General features: G+C 40.2%; 1 protein-coding gene across 2 annotated transcripts in view; it reads left to right on the top strand.

Annotated features, from left to right (window-relative positions):
• Window positions 1-1,553: 1,553 nt before the first annotated feature.
• Window positions 1,554-20,185, top strand: part of LOC137169533 (C-Jun-amino-terminal kinase-interacting protein 1-like) — a 55,531-nt gene continuing 36,899 nt past the window's right edge. Inside the window, exons 1-2 of one of the 2 annotated variants that reach the window (XM_067572817.1) lie at window positions 1,554-1,719; window positions 19,270-19,381. In XM_067572817.1, the coding sequence (XP_067428918.1) occupies window positions 1,643-1,719; window positions 19,270-19,381 (189 nt within the window). In that variant the 5' untranslated portion in view covers window positions 1,554-1,642. Of the gene's footprint in view, window positions 1,720-10,766; window positions 11,032-19,269; window positions 19,382-20,185 lie in introns of those variants that run through there. The other variant, XM_067572884.1, reaches the window with a different exon arrangement.

Here is a 20,185-nt window from a genome sequence, read left to right as displayed (position 1 = left end):
TTTGATTGTTCTTTGGTTTGTCAAATGAAGCGGTGACTGCAATAGTTGAATGTTTAATGATGAAATAAAGACTTAAAACTACCAACTAGGCCAACAACAGGTTTCCTACAAAATGAAAAATAAAAAAAAAACATACAACTGTAGGCCTAGGAAAGACCTTCTTTTAGAGCCTAATGCCATGTTAAATTTGTACTAACTGTATAAACATTTTTGTCTGATACACAAATTACGGCAGAAAAGTGGCACAGTCTGTGTGTTATCTGTTTGACACCCCCAAAATCATATTGCTAATGTCAATGTCATTATTTGACATCAGATTTGTGACTTCTCATTGGATATGGTACATGATATGTGTTTTTTACATATTGTAAAATAGAAGTTAAAGAAAAATATTTTGTGATTCTGATTTTACGACTTGCATCTAATAGCTTCTCTTACTTGTATAGCTGGTTATCATTTCTACTTGTTGATTTTTATTACCAATTTAGAAATTGCTGAAATCCGTTGCTACAAAATGAGTCCATTAGGGTTGCAAAACCCTAGAGTGATGGTCAGCTCAATTCAATTCAAACAACTTTATTCATCCCCAGTGGGGCAATTTAAAAGTATTCACAGCAGAGCACACACAAGTACACACATCTCAACAAAACACACAGGATAGAATGACACAGTGAATAGTTAAAATACTAAAAACAGTCAAAGAAAAAGTATATAGGTCAGTCATCGACCAAGAAATGTGAAGGAATATTTATTGGAAGGCTATGTATAATATTTTCAGGCACCATAAACATTGGTCCTGCTGCTACATCAGTGGTCATCAGTTGGCTCAGCACCACACACATTTAGATCTAGATGTCTGGCCCCTACAGTACCCATGAATCCTACTAACTCATTAGACAACGACATAATTAACCTTAAAAAAGAGAGAGACAGAGAGAATACTACAATATAAAATGTATCAAGAAAAACTACAACATATTCAGCATTGATATGAGATAGATACTCTACACATCTAAACTCTTAGTCAGGCTGAAAAAGGGTCAGCTATAGCACCCAACACCTGGGGGTCTTTGGTGGTGGAAATTATGGCTTGGAATTAAAATGTCAGGCATACCTGGCTACTCCCTGTGATTTTAATGTCAGGACTATTTAAATATTATACATACAGTATAAGTGAAAACACAACTGAACAACCAAGCGGGTAGTTCCGAGTCTGAACAAGGAACCTATAAATAGTTTCCTATAAATAGGTTCCTATTGGTTCCCATTGGTATCATCACAGTAAACCATAAACTGTAAATGCACCGTGCTAACAAAGCTACCAGTTAGCTTTCCACCCTCTTGTCCAAATATGGTCACTTCTCATCACTTCTGGCTCTAAAAATCCAAGATGGCGATGGTCAAAATGCCAAATTCGAGGCTTTAAAACACGAGTCAACGTCCATTATTTTTATACAGTCAATGGTAAGAACACATTTTTTTACATAACTTCAAAGTTACCAATATTCATTGAACAGTTTAGCTGAGTTTCCATTTTTCCCACAGCCCGCGAAGGCAGCACCCTATCGCAGCATCGCCGGACCTCTCAGGTGTCTGCCGGGCTGCTGCACAGGAGCCAATGGAGGAATGAAAACGGAGCTGCATGGCGGACCGAGAGAAGAGGAAAACCAGCCCACCGCCTGGCCGCAATATACAGGTGAACTCCCCGGCCAGCTTCAGGTAAGAGTCCCGGTGGAGGAAGCCTGGGGAGGGGGGTCCGAGCTGCCTGCCTGCCTGTCTGCGGGACTGGAAGCTGTCAATGAGCGATGAGCCAGCGCGGCTCTGCAGAGCTGAAGGTGCTGATGCTGGCTGTGTCGGAGCTGCTGCCGCTGCGTTTGGCCCCGCTCAGCTTTGCGGATTAAAGTCGGAATGTGTTGTTGAGTCCTATGTTTTTTGTTTGGGCGTGTCTCTGCTCCCAGAGGACCGAGGAAAGCTGTGTGCTCCATGCACCCACTAGAACCATACACTTAAAATATGTCGTCAACCAAATCTGCTCCAGCCAAAAATCTATGCAAAAACTCAGCAGCTTTATTATTCCCAGTTTCAGATAATGAGCTTTTATTGGCCTTTTAGGCTATCTGGCATTTTTTCTGCTTTGCTTTTACTGAAGTCTTTGGTAGGTTTCCCCCCACAACAGCTTCATGATAAGTTTGTTTTATTGCTGTGTGTCCCTCTAGTGACTTACTGCGTGTTTTGATTTTTAATAGTTGGCTGGCGTGTCCTATCACTGTATTATCTATTACTATTCTAATGTGTATGCAGGATTAATTAGTGAGTTTTCAGCAACCTTATGACAGCTGCTTCATTATTGTCACCGTTTTGCTTTCTCTCTCATATTTTGTTTGGATTTTGGAGTTTAGCAGGAGTATTTTTAATTAGTTTGAAACATATCATAGCCAAACCCACAGGCTTGTAAACAAACGAAAATAAATGGGGATAAGCTTTCTATAGCTATTTCTATTTTATGTTAATGTTGTTAGTTTTAAGAATAATGATTGCATATCTTTGTAAAAATGGAATGGTTTTGATTGTATTAATTAGTAGCTAAAGCCTCAAATATAATTAATCACAATAACAAAGGTAATTTCAAATAATTACCAGTTGAGTATTTACTCTTTTTGTCTGTTTCATCTTTGTAATTTGAATCTCTTGGTTGTTGAGCTGTTGGCCAGACTGAAGAGGCAGTACAAAGAATCACATCTTGGTTTGTAGGAACAGGACGTTTTATTGTACAGAAACAATTGATTTGGTTAATCGATAATGAAAATCATGTTGCAGAGCTACAGAAAACTCAAGGTGATCAGAGGTTATTCAACCTGCAACACAGTTCAAATCAACATGTTGGAGGGATCAGCTGGATGGTTTTGTCATGCTTTTATACTGTCAGTGTGTCACACACACACACACACACACACACACACACACACACACACACAAACAAACAGACATACATACACTCAGAGGTCCTTACAATGTTGCCTGAGGAGAAGCTGTGATTCTTCAGTGGCATTGCTGAATGAATGGAGGCCTATGATCGATATTCCCCAGTGAGACAGTGCCATCTCACACACACACACACACACAGACACACACACACACACACACATACACACACACACACACACACACACACACACACACACACACACAGACACAAACAGTCTGTCCCTGTCTCATTAGCTGAGCCTGCAAACAGGCAGATCCACAGCCATCTTTCTTCAGAATTTCATCATAGTGACACTGGAGTTCTTTCACTGGTATTTGATCTGTCTGACAGAGAAACATATAAATGAAGCGCCTCATACGGGGGAGGGAAGAGTATTGATTAATATTTCAGATTTGTAGTACACCAGAGAAGGGAAACCACATAACCGGCAGCCCTGAAGTTGGCCCGGTCCCAGTGCAGCCATATGTTGGCATGTTTTCCTCTGTCACCTTCCCTGCCTCCACACACGGTGGTCGAATTCTGTGTCTCTCTCCAATCTGCTGCCGTTAAAGTCGATCTGCTGCCATAATGTGCAGCTCTCGCGTGCATATATTCAGTTACTGAGATAACATACAGGAGGAGCAGTTCACGCTCAAATTTAGATTCAGTCCACAGTTTCCGCAGCATTTCACTGTGACCTCATTTTGAGGTCACTAAAATTTTCATGACTCTTGTGAAGAGTTACCAAGTTGTCATTTGAGTTTGGGTACAAGATATCATTGCTTTCAACAGTCTGGATGTTACTGCAAGTAGATTTTACAGAAAGGATCATAGATTTCAAATAGTTAAATCTAGTTCAATCATAGACTTCTAATATATTTTTACAACCAAGAAATGTATTAATATTTAATATTTCTGCTTATCAAGCAACCCCTGGTGATGTTCCATGGTTGGAAACTCTGATTTAGTCTTCTTCTTGATCTTCTTACACAGTGAGTTTGCTCTTGTAGCTCCATACTCCGTTCTCAATATACAACCTTAAAAGGCAGAAAATAAATAGAGGCAAGAGCTCTGATGGTTCAAAAATAAAAATGAAAAATCAACATGGCTGCTGATTTTCTCTGCCCTCTTTTCTCTGATCTGTCTGGGCTCCGTTTTTTATATCTTGCCCTAAAAAAAATGACATACCATAGCCCAAATATGACACTGTTCAGTGATTAAAACACTTGAATCATGTTGCTGAAATGTGCATATTTTAGCAGTGATGTTCTGAGCTAAATTAAGTGTCTTTAAAGCTCAGTCATCTCTGATCACTTGGTCGCTGAATCCTTTACTCCCTGTTAAAACACTGAAACCTTTCAGTATTGATCAGGACACCCTTTCTGTATGATTTTCCGTATAAGTGTTTTAGTTCAGTACTGTAATTTTAGTCACTGTTTGTTTAGTGGCTCTACTGATCTTCACTGGAGCTGAGCATGACAGATAAAGACTTACTTTTCATATTTGGGTGAACTGTACCTTTAAATGCTCCCACACTGCATTAATCATCTATAGCACAAGAGGGCGTAGCAGGAGATTCTTTCACATTAGGACAGTATATCTGTGTGTGTGTGTGTGTGTGTGTGTGTGTGTGTGTGTGTGTGTGTGTGTGTGTGTGTGTGTATGTATATCTGTAATGCAGCATCTATGGAAAACCTGACTCTAAGCTTCAAAATGTCCTTTTTATTCAAGGTCAAAGACACTAAATCCTTGTTTTTGAGCTTTTTGAGCTACCAACATGCAGCCATATGGTCATACAACACAGACTCGGCAACTGGCCAGAACCTATGTATGTTATTGTTGTTGTTTTTAAGAATAAGTATTGCATATTTGTGTAAAAATTTAATTGTTTTGATTATATTAATTAGTAGCTAAAGCCACAAATATAATTAATCACAGTAATCTGTCCATTACATCTAATAATTACCAGTTGAGTATTTACTCTTTTTGTCCGTTTCATGTTTATAATTTGAATCTCTTGGTTGTTGAACTGTTGGCCAGACTGAAGAGGCAGTATAAAGAATCACATCAGGGTTTGTACGAACAGGACGTTTTATTGTACAGAAACAATTAATAATCAGTTGCATAAAAACATAATTAATCGGTTAATCTATAATGAAAGTCATGTTGCAGAGCTATAGATAACCCAAGTTCATCAGTTAGGTGATCAGTCAGAGGTTATTCAACCTGCAGCACAGTTCAAATGAACATGTTGGAGGGATTAGCTGGATGAGGTATTAGCTGCATGGTTTTGTCATGCTTTTATGCTCTCAGTGTGACACAAACACACACACACACACCAGAGGAGCTTCACACATTTCCCCCATGTGACATCACACATCAGGACAAAATGCTATCAACTATCAAGACACTGGCTAAGTGTTCTGTATTTTTAAGAGAAATGGTTTTAATCTTGAGAGCAAAAAGTAAAGACCAGAGGCGGGAGGATGACAGAGAGAGGGAGATGTAGGAATCCCAGGATTGTTTGTGTGTGTGTGTGTGTGTGTGTGTATGTGTGTAATGCAGCATGTATGGAGCAACAAGACAGTGTAGGATTGCAGTCCATGCTGTGGTGCATTATGGGAAGAAATAGAGAACTCATGTCTGATGGCATCAGGGATATGAAACCGGAGATCCCTCTTGAGGTAAAACCAATCTCTCTCGTATGCAGTTCAATATTTTTCTTTTTAAAATTACAGTTATGGTTAAGCTTGAGAGCCTTTTACAGATAAATGCAAAGAGCAAATGAATAGATGGATGAATTCTGTTGTTTGTTTGTGTGTTCAGTTTCTTCTTTTGTTTTGTTCATATTACTTTAAGTGATTTGATCACCGCATGCCAAGACATCATTGATTTTCTGAATTGATTTGATTGTACAATAGCAGCTGATTAAACTGAAATGTAACGTTTACATCAGCAGCAAATGGTGTAACTCATTTAACAGAGTGATTTTTTCGATGATGGTAGGCATATTTATTGTGTTAGTTTGTCACATCCTCATGCATCTTTGCTATCTTAACATCAAGCACTGCAAAGGAAATAAGACTTGAGACTTTATTGTGTCATCCTCGCTGTTTATTGTAGGTGTGTGTGATTTACTGCCCTCTTTCTCATAACCTATAGCTAAAAGCTAAAACACTAATACTGCCCACATGAGAAGCAGGGAGTATGTTTAATTGTCCCTCAATATTTTTTAAATGGTCTCCTGACAAAAGCCAATAATTGCCCCTTGAGTTATTACATTATCCTGCAGTCTCGAGGTGGGAGGAGAGTGAAATGTTAGAGAGATGTGAGAGATGATATTTTGAATATAGACTGCAATTAGAATTATGAACGAATTATGTCATTATGTTCGGATAATGAATCAGAAATATTAAGCAAATGTTTAAAAATGTATAGATCACTAAATTATCAAACTAAAAGCACGTAAATGTCCATGATCCCCCCCTCCCTCTCTCCCTCCCTTGCTCCTTTGCTCCCTCGCTCATTAATTCATTGACATACCTCTTTTCCTCTTTTCTTTTATCCTTTTACTGTAGCTTCCAAACTGATGTTACACTGCTGACAAGATCTGCTCAGGCAGATGGATTCACAGGGTGTGGGATGTGAAAGGGATGCGTGTGTGTGTGTGTGTGAGAGAGAGAGAGAGAGAGAGAGAGAGAGAGAGAGAGAGAGAGAGAGAGAGGAGACAAGGGAGGTTAAGCACATTTTGAAGTGTCAGTTTCTCCTTTCCTTGATTCACTGCATCTGTCTTTCATGGACTTTGATGTTTTCTCGGAAAAAAATAAATGATTTCAGGTGTTTTCAACAGGATTATGTCTTTTATCCTCAGAGAGAGAGAGAGGGAGAGAGGGGGGAATTTAAATTGAGCTGATTTGAATTTCACTCACAGTAGAAGCTGACAGAGTGGACTGAGTGCAATTGCTCTGGTTGCAGTTCGCCTCCCACTGATCATTTACTGCTGTCGTTCAATTTTGCTGAATTGGCAATCTCTCTCTCTCTCTCCTCTCTCGCTCTCTCTCTCTCTCTCTCTGCCTCTCAGTTAATTAATTCTCAAACAGTGGCCTCATTTACCAGGTCTGCATCTGAAACAGATAGAGACAACTCCTTTATTACAAATTTTCCATTTTTAGTAAGATGTTCTCCTGTTTTCTGATCCGCTCTTGTTTTAATGTGCTGTTGATGCTAAGACGAGCTGAAATTTGAATTCTCCTCGCATTTTTTGCAAGGAAATTATGATGACATTATTTATTTTCCCAATTTTTCAAAGACAATAAAATTGTTGGACATATTTTTGGAAAGGGCACTTGAGCCCTCAAAGTGGGCGTTTCCCATGGCTGACAACAGAGAGCTGGCGATGTTAGATGTGCCGTCAATTTCATGGATTGTTTTTTCAATCAGTGTGAAGCTCCTGTCACCCTTCCTGCAGATGTTTCACATTAAAAGCCCACCAGGAAAAAGAGGAATTATACCTTTTGAGCTGCTAGAAGTCTTTTAATGTGAAACACCTGCACAGGAAGTGTTGAGTTGCTTAACATACATAGCTTAACATCAAATCCAAAAAAAAAAAAAAAACTGGAAATATTTGTGGGATAAGAACAGTGTTTCTGTCAAGAGAAACCAAAAGCTGTACGATGTGGAGTTTGACATTACTGATGGAATTAACGCTGTGGAAAACTACATTATCCTGAATTTATAAAAGACAATATGTACATAGGAAGTGTTTCATTTGCATTAACAGAAAACAGAGCAGAAATTAAAAGAGGAACTGATCAGACAGTATGAATAAAGGCTTGATTAGTCAAGAGTCAAATATCTCACTTTCCAATTGTATATTTCATTAGAACAACATTTTAAAAACACAATGGGATTTGTGATTCATATTTTTTTTTCTAACTAAAAGATGAATGAACTCATTACTTCAGCTCATATATGTTGAACCGCCTGATGCCATGAATTCATCTTGTTGCCTCGACCCACATGGCTGTTACGGGGTTAATTGGCCTCTGCTGACGAGCTGAACAGGGATTAAATGTCTCACACGCATGCACACACATGCACGCACACACAGTCCTGGGATTCCTATATCTTCCTCTCCTCTCATCCCCTCCTGCCTCTCTTGCAGACCTGCCAACTCTCCTGTTTTTACTGAGCTTCTCCCGTATTCCCCCCCACACCTCTCCCGCTGTGCTCCTGTTTTGTTGTTTCTCCCGGGAAACTCCTTTAATTTGCATGCCCCTCAACCTTATTATGAATAATCGTCATACACATGGATCCATAAGTTTTGTATGCTTGTCTGACGTTACCGGAGTCGCCAGATTGTCTATGAAACACACAATCGCACACACAATTTCAAAACCATCTGTCACCACAGGGGCGTGTGCACAGCTGCTCCGCGTAGGCAGTCTTTCCTCCTGTCTTCTGTCCTCCCTCCCTCTGCTGCCGGTGTGATTCACTGCCTGCAGGTACTGCTGGTAGAGAGGAGGGGCTGGTTTGTCTCAGCCAGCAGCTGAGTTTACAAGAATTTGGCAAATTTTAAGATATGTGGCAAATAAACAGTTAGCCTACATACAAACAACTCGCGGGTTATTAGCATAACCAGTGTGCTGTGGTTGCGTAAAACATACCGGCGGTGGATGGGACACTGTGGGCAAAGCAGCTGAAAATATTGCTTTTCTACATGTTTATGCTTGTAGAATAGACACACACACACTCAGACACACACACACCGAAACACTAAAGAAAAACCCAAATGTTGGCAGGTTTGCTCATGTCTTTATTTTTTGCTCTCAAGATTAAAACCCATTCTCTCAACATACAGAACACTTAACCATTGTCTTGATAGTTGATAGCATTTTGCTCTGATGTGTGATGTCATGTGGGGGAAATGTGTGTGTGTGTGTGTGTGTGTGTGTGTGCGAGCTCCATAGGTTCTGGCCAGTTGCCGAGGCGTGCTGTATGGCCATATGGCTGCGTGTTGGTAGCTCAGAGTGTAGAAAAACAAGGATATAGTGACTTTGACCTTTGATAAAAAAAGGATATTTTGAAGCTTGGAGTGAGGTTTTCCAAAGCACAACTACAGCAGTGTTAAGTTGTGATGGATGCTAATACTGCATGGCTGAGGGAAATGCTTTTTACTTTTCAGCTGTAGTAAGTGATTTCCTGCCACTAGGGGGCTGAGAAACATCAAAACAAGTAGAAAGGCACATACCCTGATATATGATCACGGTTGCCTATTACACATCCAGCAGACACAGAGCAACATTATCATCACATTACAGTCATGTTTCACAAGTTTCACTCTTTTGTTAGCTTTTTTTTTTGGTTTCCACCAAATATTGAAAATAATATCGTGCTCTTTAGCTGATAGATATTCTACAACCAGCTAGTTGCTAACATTGTTTGCCCGCCATTTTGTAGTGTACATTGGGTTTATCAGAACTCGTTTGCAGAAAACAACTGTCTGCTGCTGGAAGACAAATACCTAAAAGATGTTAAAATGCTTCAAAGAACTGAGGGGAACACCATGCTGAGTTCGGTGATAATTCTCTATGGGTTCATCATCACAAGCAACCTCTTTTACACTTTGTAGTTTTATCCGTTTTTAATTTACAGAAGCAAAGTTGCAGTGAGATACACCACTTTGCTTCTTGTTTATTGAAGACTTTGGTGGCTAAAAATAGCCAGTCACTCTGCTTTACAATATTACTGCGTATGTACAGTACACATGCTCGGGCCTAAGGTTCTGGCAGGAGGTTATAAGGTCAGTGGCATTTACAGGGTTAATGGGCTGCACACTTCACTGCGCGTCTGCTCTTTTCCACTCACACATTGATTTTGGGAGGAAGCTTAACCACCTGCCAAAACAAGAAAAAACCAGCACAGGTTATAGAACAATTCTGGTTTTCATAGGTTTGGCCATCATTTCTTTTGATAATAGTTCTCAGCTACTGAAGTCAGTTGCAGTGTGTGACAGTGAGGAAACATGACGCTCAGAGTCAGACAATCATACAGGTTGTAAACCCCGTGGTTAGGCATATGTATTTGCTAGATAAAAAGAAGGTGAATGGTCAAATTATTGGCCAAATTGGCCGTCGCAAAAATCTGTCACAATTTACAGGCTCCTGCTGATCATCTTTGACCCGCTGCAATTACCGTAGCTGTGCACATATAATTTTCCTTCATAATAACTGAGTATTACCAACATTTTTCAAATAAACTGATTTAGATAATCTGGATTGTTGCCATGATTACAACCTGTCTGATGTCTGACTGTTTTTTGCTCCGTCAGACATGTTTTTATCAGTGTCGCCTTGCTCCCAAATCCTTCTCGGTAGTGTAATTTGGTAAATACAGTGTTATCATAACTGATAGGAATGATGGTCCAAACTACAAACATAACACCCAAGTTGTAATAAACCAGAAATCTCCTTGAAGAGGATAGATGGACACAGAGACAAAGAGAAGTGAAAAATTAGAGGGAGTCTTACATGATCAATGGGCCTCATGAATAATTGAGCACAACTGTGTTTTGCAGAGAGAGAGAGTGAGAGAGAGTGAGGAGTGTCCTCTTGTGCTGATGTTTCTCTTGTTTGAGCTTTCTGTGGCATTGGATGTTATGCTAACAGCAGCATTTTTCCTGCAGTGGCATAGTAAACCTGATAGAGTAAACATCTAAGGGAGAGAGAGAAAGAGGAGTAGATTATATAACGCTACTCTTCTCTGGCAGCCTCAGCTTCTCTGCTTTAAATAATTCCCCCTCTGTCTCTCTCCTCTCCGGATGAGCGGTAGCAGCAGGGCTCTGAATCGGACGCCTCTCCCATCGACCCGGACGAGCTGCACCCCTCCTCCCTCTCCTCCGGCTCCCTTCTTGCTCGCTCCTCCCTCTCTTCCTCCCTCCCTCCTTCACTTTCTAACCTCCTTGCTCCTGCTCCTCCTCCATCGGCTTTGGATGCCCTCCTCACTTACAGTATGGACTCGGGAGGGGAAGGAGGAGAGGGTTGGATGGAGGACCAGTGGGAGAAATGGTAGGGCATCTCTCTCATTCTTCTCTGTGTGTGTTTTTTACCGGCATGCAGCAACATGGCTGTGTGTGTGACCTTGTGTGTAATAACTGCTAACATGCTTTCTTCCTTGCGATATGTCGTCTTCTTGCATCTTAAAGCTCAAGGCAGGCATGTCCTTGAAGGAGAGAGGATGCATGTGGTTTTGTGTGGGTTTGCATCTAAGAAGAGAGGTAGAGCGTGCAGCAGAGGATGCTGGTTTATGTTGACCAAAAATGGGACCAGAGAAGCCACAGAGGAGAATACACATCACACTTATGTTGGTGTATGTGTATGCTATAACACCAATGCCATTACAGGAAAAGCACTGTAGGGATGGATTTGTGTTTCCAGAGTTTGTTTTCACACAGCGACTGATGAAGGGGGGGGTTATCTGGATGGAAAGCATCGGACAGGACCGTCCTGGTCCAGGACAGGTCCTGTCCTTGCAAGAGGGCGAAGCTGATGAATGACCCTCACTGTGCAGCCTTGTAGTCCCTCAGCAGGAGCATAAACGTGTGAAATACTGGGGAAAGATGGGGGAAGAAGACAGGCAAGGGTATATGTGTCTGCTATGAAGACTAGCCTAAATGCTGGGTTTAAATGTCTATGTTGTGTGAGGTGATTGATTAGTAACAGCACAACACTGTAACATGGGAAGAGGTGAGTGTAAATATCCATAGTTGGTTGGATAACATGCCTGTCCTGCTTCCACTGATACGTCAGCAGATATTGCAATAAATAAAATAAATCAGATTTGTAGCATTAGTTTTTTTTCATGATATTTTATTGTTGTTTATTTTACTAATTGGGGATTTGGACACGTAATCAGCAGCTCATTTGCATTTTTTCCACATTTTTCACTTCACTTTCTATCACTGGAAGCATTTTTCTGATCTTTCCTCATCACGACACGACCTTTTTTCCACTGTAAATTGCAAGGAAAAGTTGTTTTTGTTTTTGCTGCAAGAAATATAAAAACTTTAGGGACATAAAATCCTGGTGAAAATCTGGTTAAGCTCATCTGCTTTTGGTAATATTGGTATTTTCACTGAATATAGTATCTGTAAAAAAAAAAGGAAAACGATGACCGTTATCTATATGTGACCTTGCATGCTACTTGTGAACTACAGTCAGCTTTGCATGCAAGAAATAGGTAAATACAGTGCTGTTGGTATCAGGGTTATAGCTCGAGCCAGATAAAGACTAATGAGCAGGTCGGGCCCATCATGGCCTGCACGGGAGGTCATGCTGTCCTTCATTAACACAAGCAGAGATGCATGGTGAGGTGGCACAAACACACACTCATCCCCCATTGTCAGAGTAATGCAGGCGTTTATCCCAAATCCTCATTGAGACAAATTGGAACATCCGCCCTGCAGTGTCATTGCCCTCTGATGTCATTTCACAACACGAACTATGGACGTAGTGTCTGTGATCTCAGATTTCTGAAGGTATGTTGTCCAGCTATAAAATCTGAATTTAGGCAGCAGAGTGTAGCTGAGAAAAAATGACAATGACCCAAGACACCTGTCAGTCGAGGCAAATAGTCAACTCTCAGACTTACCCTTCTTTAAGCCTTTATACCATCATTGTATCAGAGTTTAATCAGCGATGCCTCTTTAAAACACACAGTGTCTACCTGAACAGGACTTTACATAATCACAGAATCACAGAGCCCAATTTAAAATCTGACTTATTGTAATTAATACTGGGGTAGTGGGAGAAAGATCATACATTCAGAGAATGGGATTAAAATCACTGAATAGCACATAAAATATTAAAATCACCCCTGTAGAGAACTCAAGGCTTAAGACACATTAGAAGTGAAGTGAGCTAATGGTACTTCAACATCTTTTGGAAAAGAATTTTTGAGAGACATTGGGGATTTCTCTAGATGACTTAGATTTAGTCTGGGGTTTTATTTTGGAGCTGGCACTGAACAGAGAAACTAAATCCCAAGTTGCATCTGTAGTGGCCTCAACATTCAGCTATCATAGTCTCCTCCTGCTCCTCCTAATGCATGCTGCGTTATGAGTCACTTAGAAGAGCGTAAACCTTTGCCAAACTGTAATCTATAGTAGTGGTTTATGTTGTCTTACTTACATATCGTATGTGTGTAAATAGAAAATGAGACATTAGTTTCCATGTTGGACCTATTTACTGAGCAACAACAGCTGAGCAGAGTAGCAGAGTCATGTCTTCTTAAGTTGCCAGTTTGTACTCTGCTGATTCAAGGATGTTATGGACTTTTGGAGACCAAAGCTTGCTTTAATTTTTTATGGTTATCTTTGGGCAACTTCAAAACACTTGTTAAGGATCATGATCTAGGTTAATTATTGAAAAAGTCAACACTGACTTCAAATGAGGAGGGATGCTTTGAGTTTTTCATTATAGACTAAAACCATATTTCCCTAACCTTAGCCAAGTGTTTAATAGCCGAAACCTAACAACACATGGCACACAGGATGCAAATCTTTGTCAAACCTTCTCCCTATGGCTTTTGTGCTGTGTAAGAACATCACACTTGGATCACAATGGATTTGAAGAAAAAGTCGTCAGTGAACTTAATCTAAGCAGCGACTAAGCTTCCTCCAAATTTGATGAAGAAATATAGAAATATGTTTTCAGACTTCTTGACGTCTGAAAACATAATCTGCTCTGAACTTGTCCAGCAGAGTCAAAAACAATATTAGGAGTCATTATGCTGATGTGACAACAACCTGTTAGCTGAACCGTCCAGGTACCCAGATGGTCTTTAGGTTCCTGTGAGGTAACTGTGCCAAAGTGATGATGTCAGTGTCAGCCTGTTGTTACTACGGTCTCATACGGTCACATATGATACGTCTCATTTTCAGTGATGACACAGTAGATGTGTCACAGGGATCTCTGACCCGGACAGCGCAGCCAGTCTGCTGAGTCAGCCTGCATTGATTGCTGAGTGTGTTGTGAGAGTGTGTTGTGAGATGATGGGTATATGTAGTACACGAATACAATCCCAGAGGAAACTAATATGGATATTTATGGTTCTGGGTGTTCCAGTTTATTGATAGGCCATGTAATGTTTATTCAGCAAAATCAGGACGTGATCAAATCTCAAATTATATTTTGGAGGTCTTCACACTTCAGCTGATTTCAGACCTGAGGATGTTTTCCATCAGCGTTTGGAACTTTTGGGGAGGTACGGACACTGTTGACACTTTCAAACTCGGTTGTGGTCCACAAAATCATCTGTGCCACCTCAAAATGTAGGTCTGGTGCTTTTTACCCCTGAGTCAAAATCAGATGTGAAAATCAAATCACTCCATACACTTGAAACTGGAATAATGTGATTATTTTAAGTGTTACATACAGTATGAATACAACATGTATCAGTGAAGCAACAGCATTCTGATATTGAGAGAAATATCTAAAGTTCTCAGATATATTGCATTTCACAGGTGTGATGAAGATTGATACTGTGTTGCCATTGATACATGATACACAATAGATCCATGATTTTTATGGATTCTCATGTGTGAAAACAAACGCAGTAATAAACCCCTCTGTAAAACAGTCAAAAAAAAAAATTAACCTAAGGTGTTTTGACATTTACACAGAAGGTATTAGAACGATTTAACACAGCGTGGGACTGCTAAAAAATGTTTAAAACCTGCATTTGATCCACAGCTATAGTGTAGGCTTAGTAGCTCAGTCGAGTGTTGCAGGCGGGAAGCAGGCCAGGTGACATGTCCTTTGTCCTGTCGTCTCCTACAGGCCAGCAGGTGTCTGTATGGATGAGAGTGAGATCTGAAGGATGGGACACAAAAAAAAAAAAAAAAAAGATTTGTTCATGATATTGAGTTTGCATGTTTCAGATTCTTACAAATTAACATGTCTTTTGAGACTGTATGGGGGCTTGTTCTATAGTAATGGCATTTTCCCCATTAAAAATGAATTAAATAAACATCATTTTTAATAGCAATTAATATTAAACAGGTGTTTGCTATGTTATGGACATTAGCTAAGTAAGTCATCTTTCATTTTGTGCACATATTGCTATGTCATTAACATTTAATGCTCTGTTATGGTGCTGTCAAGAACTAAATGTGTCTACCTTTGTGGGAACTAAAAGAAAACTTAAAACAAATAACTTCTGGTATCATGAGCCTGTAATCATTTACATAAATTGAAAACAAATTATCACATACACAGGAAATATGTGATTGGAGCTTTTCACACAGCAACTGTGATGTAACTGTGCAGCTTATTTGATGTGAGCATGCTCGACACCATGTGCCCCGCATGCTACCCCGAGCCTTGATGTGTGACAATGTAATTTACTCTGTATCCTACACTCTGTTGGTTTTCTCTAGTGTCTGCCTCCCTCCTTACCCACAATTCACTGCAGCAAAGGGGTCACCCTGTCCTGTCCCTGTTCAGGTGGTTTATCTCCTGGCACATAATTTTCTCCTCCCACACCCTCCCTCCATTCATTTTTTTTTCCCGATGACTCCCTCCATCCTCTCACTGTCCACTGCCCCTATTCGCCCTTTCCTCAGGGTTTGATCTATAGTCACGACACCATTTCCTCTCCTCTCCTCTCCTTCATATTTCTCCTCTTTCCCTGTAAGTAATTCTGATAAGATCCTTTATCAAGCATCCATCTTTGCTGTAATAAATTGCATTTGTTGTGTACTAGTATAAGCTTGCAGTTTTTGTTATTCAGAAGCAGGGCAGTGTCGCCAGACCAAAACCTGTCGATGCAAGACATTTGGGACAAAAAAAAAAAAAAGTTTCGATGGCACTTTAGCCACATGTTGTTCTGTGCTGGCCTTATCTGGTGGGCAAAGACAAGAGGAGTTGGAGACACACTGGCAGAACAAAAGTTGGAAGATGTTATTTTTAAATTTGTTTGGCCTTGTAACAGGATATGTAGAATTTCTTGCCTCCTGCTATCTGGCAAAAATTCTATGATAAACTACAAATGCAATATGTTGGAAAAGTATCACATCTCTTTGTACTAGAAGGCACTTCTGAATTCACATTTTTTCCCCTCTAAGTACCGTGAATATATATATTTTATATTTAAAAAATGGGAATAACAGAACTCTTATAACTTACTGACTGTTAATATATAGAGCAAAGTAATCTATTTGACCTGCTTAAACATGCATTAGGCAAAATTTTTGGATGTTAACACTCGTTAACAAAGGATCAAAATGAGAAAAATTAACACCAACTCAAACAAACTTTTTATGCTACCAGCCCGCTGAAAAAAGTGCAACATCTAGCAGTGAAAGAGCCAGATATTTCTCTCAGGAGTTGGAGAGCCAAACAGAAACCAAACTAAAAGTAGTTAATATCAGACTTACATTCATAAGATGGACAGGAGCAAAACTCCCATTAGATGATCATATATCAAGTAAATGTTTGCTAACATGTTTGCCATAATCTTTTGTTTAGATGACGGCATGTCAGGTTTCTACCTATTGCAGCTTTAAATGAAAAACAACATTACAGAATTCCAAGAAAAAGGGTTAGAGTTGGCACTCAGCCCATCGGTTTCTACAACATAAATCTTTTACAAAAGGGTCACAAATATGCAGTTACATTTTTTTAAGGTACCTTTTAGCAAACCTTACTCAGAGTGCATTTGCTGGACTATTTTCAGCCACATGTTAATAAATACACAGTATTTATTAATATACAGCAGGACCGTGTATGTGGGATTGACTCAACTACAGTGTTCATATTCATGGTGATGGAGAAAATAATTACCTTGTGTCATTTTAATAGTTGTTTTTATAACAATTACAGCAATTACACTATAGCACAGATAATTAAGCGTTACCAGGTTTTGACTAAAGTGGCAGTACTTGTTAGTAGGATCATTCATTTGGTTTTGATCCTTTTAAGTGATTCATTGACAACAAGAAAAAAAAAACAATATTGTCAGCCTTTAATGAAACTCTACAAAGCGACCTTGCACATCAGTCACTACACATCTTTGCATTTAGGTTCCATTTTTAGAAAATCAGCCTATATGCTAAACTGCAGCTTTGCCAGTTGCAGGATTGTTCAGTGAAGGTGGTTGACTGAATTCATCTGTGTTGCTGTCTTTCTATCAGGTGTACATACCGTATATTCTCTTCTGAGATAATTTGACTCCTTATAGATCGCTGGGTTCATACTCTTGGTCTGCTCTTTCTTTCTCTCTCTCCCCATTTCCATCCCACGACTCTTCTCTCCCGCCTCCTTCAGGGCCTCATTATAGAGGTAAACAGATGCTTCTGCCTGGGCTATTTAACTCCCATACCCATCCTCTGACACGTGACAGCTAAAGATGGTTCGCAGCTGTGCGTACATTCGCGGAGGAGACAGCTGCAGTGTGGATGTAGCCAGAAATGACATTAGCATCATCCAGCAACAGGATGATTGTAGCTCTCCAGGTTCACCAGGTCTCTGACAGCTCACTGTTATGTTCCTTGTGATCGCTGTCAACTTCTCTTTCCTCCCTCTAATAACATTTCCCTGCTCTCTGTCTCTGTCCGCCCAGGAGGCTGCAGGGTAAAGAGATAACAGGCAGACATAATTACAGATCGGGAAAACTGAAGCATTGTTTACTGGAAGCTAATTGAATCCTGCCACAGACAGCAGGACGGTACATTGCCCTACTTGACACTTGAGGGACGCTGCAAGACTTAACGAGACCTTGTGTTTTTCCCTAAAAATATATAAATGTTTTCCTCCTGATCCTGTAGTTTTTTATGTCAATGGACATTAGGATGTATGGATGGACAAAACAATCACAGTTACAGGCCAGTAAAATAAATGATTATGTTTCATGGTGTGTTACTGCCACCAACTGACAATCGGTGATAAAGTGAATCAGTTAGCAGGCATGTGTACCACATACTGTATCTCTTCTGTGTCTGAGTGCACTTGACAGCCAAAACCGTTACACTGTGTTGACATGTTGACAGAAAACTGATGAAGAGGCACACGCTTTGTAAAAAGAGGCTTGTACCTTGTAGTTGTATGATTTGCTGTTATGTTGACTTAAAAGTTGTTCAAATACGGTCTGTCAGTTGGTCAGATATGTCGGCAACAACAGGCCTGATTGGCGTTACGTTCACAGTGGATATTTGTGGTCCCCAGATGATGAATTAAAGTGGTTTTGGTCACCCTGGCCCACAGTTTTTTGAGTAGTTAAGTACTTAAGTAGTGTCTTAAGTCATTGCACTTCAAAATTACAGTAAGTTCATAGACCGAGCTGACATCTGTGATGATGCATTTTCCTTCCACTCCAGCAGTCTTCTCATCACTGTTTGTGTGTAGCTTTATCCAGGCTGCTAATGCTTATCCAGCAGCCAAATGGACAGTAGGTCAATCATACCAACTGAAAGAGCATGAGCTTCTTCTCACACGCCATTCATCTGTCTGTGACTGTCACTGAACAAGAATACAACCCTGGTTCTTGCTTGTGATGAGAAGGAGCAGCCGGTCATCCCCTTCCATCCTCCCTATAGAAAGAACAAGAGTCTATAACCATGTTAGTGGCTCTGTGAGGCTCAGGTACAATAAGGCTTTGAGCTAAATGCTAACGTCAGAATGCTGGCATGCTGATGCTATGCAGGTATAATGATTACTATGTTCACCATCTTAGTTTAGCGTGTTTGCATGCTAACATTTGCTAATCAACATAACACACAGTTCGATGTCAGTTTTGCCGGTATTTGGTCATAAACCAAAAGTATTGAAGAAATTGAAATCAAAACCATAAATGTGAAACTCATGGAGGCACTAGAGGAAAATTCAGATCTTTAGGCTGCATCTTCTGGAGACCATGAGAACATAAAATTATTTATCATTTTATTTACATCAAATCTTCCAAAGGGTCACATATATAGGGAGCATTAACTTATATTTTATTTAAGAGAAGATTCTACTTGAATATATAGTCTGTATTTTTACTGAACCCCTCTGCAACAATGCGGAGAGGTAACGATTTAGTAATGTTGAAAGTTAAGAGCAAAGCATGTGACCCGAGAAGATGCCATGTTTTGGCTCGGAGTTGCCACCCTTTCAGACTGATTATTCGGTCAACAAGAGATTTGGTGATGTACTGTGACTGCGGATGAGTGTTGAAGGATTAACTGAATTTTTTTTTTTTTTTTTTCCCCACATCTCCTCCTTTTCCTCTTCCTCCCCCTTCTCACCCTAATCCTCCCCTTCCACCAGGTTGACCCATGACATCAGCCTGGATGAGTTTGAAGATGATGACCTGTCAGAGATTACGGAGATCACAGACGAGTGCGGGATGAGCCTCAACTGCAATGGCCCCGATATAAAGGTAAGCTGTCCCCACAAAGAGCTCGCTCTCACCGTTTCATGAAATAAGCTAAGATATTCTTACAAGAAAGTCTTCCACTTTTAAAGCAGTCTGACGTAACTAATGACCCGGCGTCTATCTGTGAAGGTTCTTTCAAACAACAGTTCCTAGCTATAGATTTAGTGGTTGGCTGCCTGAAATGTACCCACAGCTTCAATTGGGAATTATACTAGGGGAGAGTTCAGTTAGAGCTGATTGGTACAATGTCTGCATAGCCACTGAGATTAAAGCAGTTTTAACAGTTTCCCTTTTCCATGTTCATACAGAAGTGTAGCATAAATTAAAATCACTGAGGTGCTTTTAGAAGTTGCTTTCAGGTTAAATCTCGGACAGCTGCTTCTCATTGCTTGCAGGTCAGTGACAAAAAAGGTTAAAATTGATACTGACTAAACATCGAGCAGAGTGAGGAGGTGTAAGATCCGAGGCGCACAATATTCAAGTCTATCGCTGTCGCAGGGTTAGGTATCTTTGCCCTTTTCTGTAGGAAAATGATGTCTCATGCTGTTGCAAAGGGATTGTGCTGCTGATCATGTGTTTGGGGACATGATGTCCTTCTCTGGCTCTGCTGGGCCGACCGCTGGCCCACATGAATGAAAAGGAAATATATAATACTGTATCTTGATCTGGCTCTTAGGGGGGGATTTAAAATATAAACACAAATGGTTACAATTAACGTAATTAGAGTCATGCTATAATGCCACACAATTCCTCCAAGTCAAAGGAATTCCTGTCCATCACTCTATTTTTACTGATTTTCTCTGTAAA

This window comes from Thunnus thynnus, chromosome 1 (assembly GCF_963924715.1).
Source record: "Thunnus thynnus chromosome 1, fThuThy2.1, whole genome shotgun sequence".
NCBI lineage: Eukaryota > Metazoa > Chordata > Actinopteri > Scombriformes > Scombridae > Thunnus > Thunnus thynnus.
Note: the sequence above shows the minus strand (reverse complement) of the source record. Positions and strands in the feature narration are given on the sequence as shown.